Source organism: Mastacembelus armatus, chromosome 17, assembly GCF_900324485.2.
Source record: "Mastacembelus armatus chromosome 17, fMasArm1.2, whole genome shotgun sequence".
Lineage (NCBI taxonomy): Eukaryota > Metazoa > Chordata > Actinopteri > Synbranchiformes > Mastacembelidae > Mastacembelus > Mastacembelus armatus.
Window position 1 is genome coordinate 23370937 of NC_046649.1, and position 9939 is coordinate 23380875.

The 9939-nt window shown below is 43.9% G+C and overlaps 2 protein-coding genes across 11 annotated transcripts in view; one reads left to right on the forward strand and one right to left on the reverse strand.

Moving 5' to 3' along the window:
* LOC113134345 (zinc finger protein 62 homolog) overlaps window positions 1-9939 on the reverse strand; it is a 757491-nt gene that overhangs the window by 202891 nt on the left and 544661 nt on the right. The gene's annotated exons all lie outside the window — the stretch shown is intronic.
* ift57 (intraflagellar transport 57 homolog (Chlamydomonas)) lies at window positions 155-9067 on the forward strand. The gene is made up of 11 exons (XM_026313759.1): window positions 155-682; window positions 1378-1552; window positions 2351-2469; window positions 2684-2774; window positions 3106-3171; window positions 3320-3442; window positions 4020-4091; window positions 4683-4814; window positions 5568-5630; window positions 8466-8532; window positions 8637-9067. The coding sequence occupies exons 1-11, from the start codon at window positions 528-530 to the stop codon at window positions 8816-8818; spliced, it is 1245 nt and encodes a 414-aa protein (XP_026169544.1). The 5' UTR covers window positions 155-527; the 3' UTR covers window positions 8819-9067.

Consider the following 9939-nt stretch of genomic DNA (forward strand, 5'->3'; position numbering starts at 1 on the left):
TAAGGGGGATGATTAAGGTTGATGAATGAGAGATTTGCTGAAATTACATTTCTTTATTCTAAGGAAATTTGCGTGTCGTTTTAATTTGACAGTTTTAAAACGGAAAGCAGCAATATTTAAACGGGGACTTTTATACTGAAGGTCCCAACGGAAAGACGTAATGCGGATGTAGAGTGTTTAGCTAACAGCGGCATTCATCTCGTCTATTTTCAGCATTTAGCTGCTGTAGTTTTTACAGCCATGACACTTTCTGACTTGTTGGCCTGTGGAAGGCCCGCAGACTGAGTTACGAGTTAAAATAGAAGTTTGAACATGGTGGCGTTCGCGGCTAATTGTCGTTAGCCGCCTGTCCAGCTAGCATTAGCTCTCGGTTGCCTGACAACGGCGAGGAAGCCAAACAAACAGCTAGCTAGCTAACAGCCAGCTCGGGCTAACTAGCTGAAGGACTCAAGACCCGATTTCGTCTCTTGGTTTTTGTTTTCGAAGAACTTTAGTGGACTTGACCAGCAGCTGGCCTCCTGCTCCTGATGGCAGAGGACGGTCGACGCGGGGACGAAGATGAGCGCGGCCCCGGAGCAGCTCACCAGGTGTTCGTGGTGATGGAGTGTTTACTGGAGAAGCTGAAGGTGCTGAACTATGAAGAGGAGGTTCTGGCTAAACACAACATGAAGAACCTGTCCAGGTGAGAAATGAAACTAAAACTGGGCTCCCAAATCTCTTCAGTGTTCTAAGATAAACCAGTTTCTGGTTAATTTGCTGTTATTTCAACAGAAACTAACAGCAGCAGTTGTTTTTGTCAGGAGTTTGTGTTTGCTACCCATCTGAAAAAGACTTAACATAGCATGTGTGAGTCTTAGATTGAAATAAATAAAAACTGAGGGTTTTGGTCTGAGTCTCAGACTCTTTAACACACACACACACACACAGAGGTAATTATTTTGTCTGGTTCCAGTTTCTGATTTGTGAGAATGTGCTAGTTTTCCTGTTTTTGTTTTTATTCCATATTCAGACTCTGATGTTTGGACAAAACAATTCATTTTTAAATGTGACCTTTTTTTTTGTTATTTTAGTTGTTTAGATGAATTGATTAATCATGCGGCTTATTATAAAAACCTATTTTACTATAACATACTCAGTGAAACTCTTATTTCAGGATCATTTTATAGAACAAGCTTGTAAATGGCGTCTTGCACAGCAGCAATAGGGACATAAATAATAATGAACTTTATGTATTGAGCCGTGTTAAAGTTGCAAAATGCCTCATGAGAGAAACACATGAAAAGAGAAAACCTATGAAGATGTCCCAGATTGATGAGGACAGACCCTGCACTCTGTTGAAACTCTCCTCAGGATCTCCACTGTGTTTTCTCCCATCAGACATTATTTTGTGTCGAGTCCATATCTGGCGTCCAACCCTGGCGAGCAGTTCTACATGTTCACCGTCATCGCGGCGTGGCTCATCAACTTGGCTGGGAGGCCGTTCACCGAGCCTCAGGAGTACGACGAACCCAACGCCACCGTCTCCAACATCCTGGCAGAGCTCAGGGCTTTTGTAAGTGATGCTCAGCTCAGTCAATGGTAAAACACACATCATTTCATCAATATGTCTGCAGCACCTGCAATAAAAGCTAACGTCCTGTTTTACATAAAGGTGATAAAAGGTTTTTAATACAGTAAATTTTTTTCATATGTTGGTTTTATTTATTTATTTTTATATATTTTTTTAAAGGCTGTTTTCTATCAAATCAGCCAGCACACACAGACTTTATTGCCGGTGGATATACTGTTATCATTTTTCCTCTCACTGGTTTTATGCAGACTATAAAAGTCTTATTTTACAACCTGTTATTTAAACCACAGATAACATAAACAGAAAAAAACATAAACCCAGCCCCATACAGTTCAGTATTATTTTGAAGTTTTTAATGCTAGTCCCCTTATGATACTGTGAGTTTCAGTCCCGATCACAAAGCAATACCTTTTATCTGACTTAAACAGAAATATAGATATGATTTTCAATAGAACCATCAAAAGAAGCCAAATATTCAACAAACAGTGCAGCAACTTTCCTGAAATAAAACAGGATGTTTTTGATCATTGCTATTTTTGTGAATAATGGTCAGTCATTTGAGTTCAAATAATAAAAAAAAAAATCTAAAACTGTAGAAAAAGATTTTTAAAATGTCCTAGTATGAAGGAACAAAGTTGAAACTTTCCATGATCATTGTTGAATAAAATGAGACCACAAACTGACGGAGTACCTGAGTGTGTGTTTGATCAGTCAGCTCTGCTGCTGTTTTGTGATGTGAGAGTACAGGAGACTGATTCAGCTCCACATTGTGTCCGTTAGGGTGTTAAGGTGGACTTCCCGCCCTCTAAACTGAAATCGGGCTCAGGCGAGTACGTCTGTTTGGTTCTGGACCGACTGGCAGAGGAGGCTCTGAAGAGGAGGAGCTTCTCCTTCAGAAGGTACCAGATGTTTCTCCTCCCTCACTCCTGACCAGGCATCTATTTATTTATTTTATTTATTTATTGTGTCTGTGCTTTTCATCACCAGCTGAGTTTCTTCTCGGGTCACATTTGTAGAACATACTGAACTGGGGCTGTTTGCACTTTATCAAGGACAAGCTGTTAGTGTTGATGGGGTTTGACGTCATGTCTTTTTTATTTTTCTTTCCACCAGACCAAACTACCCAACAGAAACCACAGAAGAAGAGTCTGTGACTGAGGACGATGCAGAGCTCACTCTCAGCAAAGTAGAGGAGGAGATGATTGTATGTCTTTTTTTTTTTTCTTTGTAAAACTCAATGTTTAATACTTTTCATTTAACCTGTTTGATTTGCTGTTTCAGATTTAATTAGAGGATTAACCCTCTGAGACACATCATCCTGATTACAACAAAACAAACAAGACTAACAAACTATTAACCAGATATAAATCCACAATAAGACTAATCCAAACACATAAGATTAACACAACAGATAACTGAAAAGATATGAATACTAAATCACGACCAAAGAAAAACAGCGACATGCGTGATCACCCAGTTGGGTGTGGAAAGTCTTTAGCAGCTATTTTAATATTTCTGTTTGTGTGGAAACTCAGGAGGAGCCTGATGATGAGGAGAACGTGATGGATCTGGAGACTCTGAAGTTACGAACCACCCACACTGTGAGTTCACCTGGAAATGTGATTTAAATTCTCTCAAATGACCCGATGAGCCAAAACCCTTCCTACAACTCCTCTAACTGCACAGCCTCATGTTCAGCCGAGCTGACGTGTGATTTTGACCCAGTTCCTTTTTTGGTTGTTCTGACAGGAAGCAGAAAGGTCCTCGAAACCTGATGAGATTCTGGAGTCGACAGTCGATGCAACAGAGTGGAATCTGGAGGTGGAGCGAGTCCTGCCACAGCTCAAAGTCACCATCAGGACTGACAACAAGGTACACACTCACCTGAACACCACTTCCCATAAAGGTATGAAATGGAAATACTCAAGTACTTCAGATGTTCAGGTACATTGTTGGACTAAATCTACTTCATTCCTCCACTGCCTCACTCTGTATTTTTCACATCAGTAGATGAGTTGACAGCTGCAGATTCCTGTTTAAGAGCCCCTGAAAGCAGCAGTCTGACCTCTGTAACATGTTATTATGGTGATAACTATCCATCAAAATTCAGTCCAGAGTATTGACCAAACAGGAAATAAAACCTTAGACACCAGACTCTAGAGTCTGTTAGTGTGTTACAAATAAACCTAATGACATTTGCTTTGTTATAGGCTGTTTGAGTCCTTGTGCATCAACATGTCCTAAAACACATTATACAGCCCAAATCAAACTGTAGGAAGATGTAACTGACCAAAACCTGCAATAAAACAAAAAGTGAATTAGATGGAGATAAATCAATCTGTGCCTGAGGATTTGAAGGTGAACATTTACCACAAAGTGAGATGTCATTTCCAGTACGTTCAGTGTTTCAGTGGTTTTTGACTGGACTCTCTGGTCTCTGTGTGTGCAGGACTGGAGGGTCCACGTGGACCAGATGCATCAACACAGAGATGGGATCAAGTCTTCACTCAAAGAGGCAAAGGTGCTTTTACTGACCTGGATGGTTTGTCTCCTTGTCGGTCTTTGTGTGTTTAGCTCCACCTGCTGTTGAAGTCAGTAACTTACAAAAGTGCATGTTGAGAAACCTTGACTACATCATCCCTGTGCTGCCTGACACCATTAGAACATACGACACTGATATGAAACATGCTGCAGTCCTACATCTAGAGAGTGACCATCAACACAGCGTTAAGTGTAACAGTGTCATTGTACAGATCCTTTAAATGAGACTGAAAACCTATCATGCAAATTATGGTCAGAAGTTTGTTTTTAAACTGATCTGACAGATAAGAAAATGAAAATAAATGAACAAGGAGAAACGGTGAGTGTGAAGAGTTGGAAGCACCAACACCGTCAGCCTCGTGTGGATTAGCCCCACAATTAGATTGTTCCATTTAACTTCATTTTCTGCGTGATAAGATCTGAGCTCCTGTTTGTTTATTGCTGAGTGGCTGTTTTCTCATACGCTCAGCAATCTGTTGTCTCCCATTCATCAGCTAACACCTACAGAAAAATATCTGCAGTTTCAACAAATAAGCTCTCAGAGATGACATGTCCTCTCCTGTGTCTGCAGAGCTACCTGGACAAACTACAGGAGGACATTGGGAAGACTCAGGAGAAGGTGGGCAGCAGAGAGAAGTACATCAACAACCAGCTGGAACATCTAATCCAGGATTACCGCAGCGCTCAGGCCAAACTTAGTGAGGTAAACACCTGCAGATCAGACCTGTCCACATGTCAAAGGGCCTGAGAAACGCCCCATCACAGTATTCCAACACAGAGCTGACTGTGTTCAGCCTTTTCTTATGACACTTAAGTATTTCTTCTCATTTCTTGGACTCCAGGGTTCCTGCAGATCTTAAAGTTTTTAGAACCACTGAACTCACCCTGAGAACATTAATCTTCACATTTGTGTCCAGTCACAGGCAGTTGTATGTCATTTATATCAGTGTTTGTATGTGGCTGCAGGCTGTTGGGAAACAATATGAAACTGTAGTTTCACCATCTGACCTGTGAAGATCAGCTCATAAGAAAACCCCAAATGAACGAATCATTTCTCATTATTGAATCTATCTGATGCTGAGGTTTACGTCATGAGTTATTTACTGCTGGGAACTACTGACTGATGTGATACGATAAATAATTCAAGGATGTCTCTCCCCTGCTGGGCTTCCATCATAGTTTGCCAAGTATGACTGTAAGACAGATATGAAATTGTTTCTTGCACTATTAAAAAGGCCTTATGAGGTCTGAAATTGAACTCTGAGCCCTGCAGGAACCAGCCAGTGATTCTCCGACTTTCTCCTGCACGTTTGGCTAAGTTCTTCACAGTAATCTAATCTAATCCAAACATGTGGTGTAGCTGTCGTCTTCCTCACCTTCGGTAAAAGGTTTGGACACAAGCAAATACACTTTTCTTTTGTATTGAAGCAGGTGATTCACTTCTCTGTTCCACCAGGCTAAGGAGCGCTACCAGCAGGCCAGCGGAGGGGTGACTGAGAGAACCAGGGTCCTAGCAGAGGTCAGTGAACGCATCGTCAGGTTAACATCTAGCAGTTGTTCTCAACGGTGTATAGGGGGCTGAATTAAACCCCTTGTACAGTCGCTGGACATGAAGCAGGAGCCATAAGAGAGGTGGTGTACAGATGCAACAGTGTTGAAGAAGATCTGCTGTCCTGACCTGGAAGCACTTTTCATTAACTGTAAACCCTTCTACTCACCGCGGGAGTTTTCCTCGTGCGTTCTGGTCAGTGTTTACATTCCCCCGCAAGCGCGCGTGTGCGACGCGCTGCATCAGCTGGCTGAGGAGATCGCAAACACGGAGCAGCAACACCCGGACTCTGTTTTTATCATCCTCGGAGACTTTAATAAAGCACACTTGAGCCACGAACTGCCAAAATTCAGGCAGCACATCAAGTGCCCCACCAGAGAGGGGAATACTCTGGACCACTGCTACACCACAATAAAGGATGCATATCACGCCGTCCCCAGAGCAGCTTTAGGACTCTCTGACCACTGTCTGGTCCACCTCATACCAACATACAGGCAAAAGCTTAAATCTGCTAAGCCTGTAGTGAGAACTGTCAAGAGATGGACCAGGGAAACAGAGCAGGAGCTACAGGCCTGCTTTGAATGCACTGACTGGAGTGTTTTTCAAGCTGCTGCCACAAACCTGGATGAACTCACGGACTCTGTTACATCTTACATCAGTTTCTGTGAGGACATGTGCATTCCCACCCGGACCTTCTTAACATACAACAACGACAAACCATGGTTCTCTGGAAAACTCAGACAGCTTCGTAAAGCCAAAGGAGATGCCTACAGAAGTGGTGATCGGGTCTTGTATAATCAGGCCAGGAACACACTGAATAAGGAGATCAGAGCAGCTAAGAGGAGCTACTCCAAAAAGCTGGAAAACCAGTTTACAGCTAACGACTCTGCTTCAGTGTGGAGAGGCCTGAGGACAATAACCAACTATAGGACTCCATCCTCCTCCTCAATAGGCAATCAAACGCTGGTGAACGATCTGAATGAGTTTTATTGCAGATTTGAATCACCCCCCACCCGCTCTGATTGTCCTCCAGAGCAACCATTAACACCTCCATCCATCAACCCCCTCTCCCCCGCTCTGATACTTCAGACCAGTGTGGACGATGTGTGTCGGCTCTTCAGGAAGCAGAAGAGAAGGAAAGCACCAGGACCAGATGGGGTTTCACCATCATGCCTCAGAACCTGTGCTGACCAGCTGGCTCCCATCTTCTCTCTGATCTTCAACAGATCACTGGAGCTGTGTGAAGTCCCTGCATGCTTCAAACGCTCCACCATCATTCCCATCCCCAAGAAGCCAAAAATCACAGGACTCAACGACTACAGACCAGTGGCTCTGACATCCGTGGTCATGAAGTCCTTTGAAAGACTGGTGTTGGCCCATCTGAAGAACGTCACTGGACCCTTCCTGGACCCCCTGCAGTTTGCCTACCGATCCAATCGGTCCGTGGATGATGCAGTCAATATGGGGCTGCACTACATCCTGCAACATCTGGACAAACCAGGGACTTATGTAAGGATTCTGTTTGTGGACTTCAGCTCAGCATTCAACACCATCATCCCATCACTCCTCCAGAATAAACTCTCCCAGCTCTCTGTTCCTGACTCCACCTGTCAGTGGATTACAAGCTTCCTGACGGATAGGCAACAGCTAGTGAGGATGGGGAAATTTACTTCTGGCTCCCGCATCACCAGCACCGGCGCCCCCCAGGGGTGTGTTCTCTCCCCACTGCTCTTCTCCCTCTACACAAACGACTGCACCTCCTGTGACTCCTCTGTGAAACTCCTGAAGTTTGCAGATGACACCACTGTCATTGGTCTCATCCAGGACGGTGAAGAGTCTGCATACAGACAGGAGGTGGAGCAGCTGGCTCGCTGGTGCAGTCACAACAACTTGGAGCTAAACACGCTCAAAACAGTGGAGATGGTTGTGGACTTCAGGAGAAATGCCCCCACCCACCCCCCTCTCACCATTATGAACAGCACTGTGGCACTAGTGGAGTCATTCAGGTTCCTGGGCACCACCATCTCTCAGGACCTGAAGTGGAACTTCCACATCGACTCCATCACGAAGAAGGCCCAGCAGAGGTTGTACTTCCTGCGCCAGCTGAAGAAGTTCAACCTTCCACAGACGCTGCTGACCCAGTTCTACTCAGCGGTCATCGAGTCGGTCCTGTGCTCCTCCATCACTGTCTGGTTTAGTTCTGCCTCTAAATCAGACATCCGAAGACTTCAGAGGACAGTCCGGACCGCTGAGAAGATCATCGGTGTTACCCTACCCACCCTCCAAGTCCTGTTCACCTCCAGAGTGAGAAAAAGAGCTCGGAAAATCACTCTGGATGCCACCCACCCGAGTCACCACCTCTTCCAGCTCTTACCGTCTGGCCGGCGCTTCAGAGCTCCAAACATCAAGACAGCCCGGCACAAAGGAAGCTTCTTCCCTCAGGCCATCCAACTCTTAAACTCGTAGCTCTCCACCATTCCCTTCCACCACCTGCACTATGACACTTGCACCTTCTTGCTCTTTGCACACCAATTAGTTCCCCTTTCATCCTGTTTCTCAGGTTATCTGTGCATTTTTCTCTTAGTCTTTTAGTTTTTTGTAGCATTTCTGTAGCATTTATGTTTACTGTTTGACCCTTTGTAGCATTTGTATTTATGTCTGTTTGCACTGGAGTACCCCCCCCCCCCCCCCTGTACCAAAACAAATTCCTTGTGTGTGTGTGTGTGCACACTCACTTGGCAATAAAGCTCATTCTGATTCTGATTCTGATTCTGATTCTGATAACTTTGCTGTGGCCTGTTTCAGATCAGTGAGGAGCTGGAGAAAGTGAAGCAGGAGATGGAGGAGAAAGGCAGCAGCATGTCCGATGGAGGTGAGTCTGGGTCATCTCTGTTTTCCTTTTAATATTATCCAGTTTTTACACGTGGATGTTCTGAAACCAACCCCCCGCCCACCGGTCTGTGTCCGTCTCCTCAGCTCCGGTGGTGAAGATCAAGCAGAGTTTGACGAAGCTGAAGCAGGAGATCGTTCAGATGGACGTGAGGATCGGAGTCGTCGAGCACACGCTGCTGCAGGCCAAGCTCAAAGAGAAATCCAACATGACGCGTGATATGCACGCCACAAACATCCCCGAGCACGCCGCCGGGCCCTTCGCTTAGTCTCACTGCTGCAGAAGGCGCCTGGGCCGGAACCAGAATAACCAGGATCCATAAAACTTTCATCTAAAAAGACAAAAGTCAAGTCTAAGAACTTTATACCCTAAAATCATTATTTTAGGACTTGCACAGACTCGGTCCAGCAGCTGCACAGTCATAAATCATTTCCTGTATTTGTCTTTTCATATATTTTGTTTATTAATATTTAGTAAGATTTTGTATATAAACCTAAAATAAATTTTGATACCAATAGTTTCTGTGCCCAGGAGTGTCTGAGGGGAAGTTTGGAGCCAGGTATTTGTTGAATCTGAGTGAATTGGCCACTAGATGTCACCAGCAGACAAATTAACGCTGAACTGTGTTTAAACTTGTTTTCATTTGAAAACTGAGTCACTGTTTCTGACAGTAAATAAGAAAATTCAGTTAAATGTAAGATGCTGGAACACAAGTGAAACCGAAACCACTAGGACCCTGATAGTGTTGTGGGGATTTTAGGGGAACTCGCCTGAAACTGAGTCTTTTAAATCCAGCGCACACCGGAAGTGTTGGTATTTTCCTTTCAAACTAAAACATGCAACATCTAAAGGTAAGTGATGAACAAAGCATTGCAAAAATGTCCGTTTACGTCCGTTTACTTATTCTTCTGGGTAGAATTACGTTTAGAAGCTGTAAGGCTGGTGTGTTTGACATGTTTGTGTATTTTGCCTTATTTGTCACTAAAGTTGAGTTGGTTTCGCTGCTGTAGGCAGGTAGATGGATAAAAACAACGAAGACAAAAGTAATTTAAAAAAGCAAGTTATGAAATTTACGTTAGGAAAACTACCATCAGTGTTTTCTTGACCTCTCCTGTTACATTTCACTTCTCTAATTTTTTTCCTATAATTCCAGTAATTTAAAACTATATCGACACATAAAAAATCATCATTAAAAACCTAAAAATTTAATGGCAATTAGAGTTTTTATATACTGTGCAGCAGCATGGTGGCTGAGTGGTTAGCACTGTTGCCTCACAGCAAGAAGGTCGTGGGTTCGCATCCCGGCCTTTCTGTGTGGAGTTTGCATGTTCTCCCTGTGCTTGCGTGGGTTTGCTCCGGGTACTCCGGTTTCCTCCCACAGTCCAAAAA

Coding starts and splice junctions, on each gene's coding strand:
- ift57 (XM_026313759.1), top strand. CDS start 528: ATGGCAGAGGACGGTCGACGCGGGGACGAAGATGAGCGCGGCCCCGGA. Junction 2,470..2,683: donor AGGAGCTTCTCCTTCAGAAG/GTACCAGATGTT, acceptor TCTTTCCACCAG/ACCAAACTACCCAACAGAAA. Junction 8,533..8,636: donor CAGCAGCATGTCCGATGGAG/GTGAGTCTGGGT, acceptor CCGTCTCCTCAG/CTCCGGTGGTGAAGATCAAG.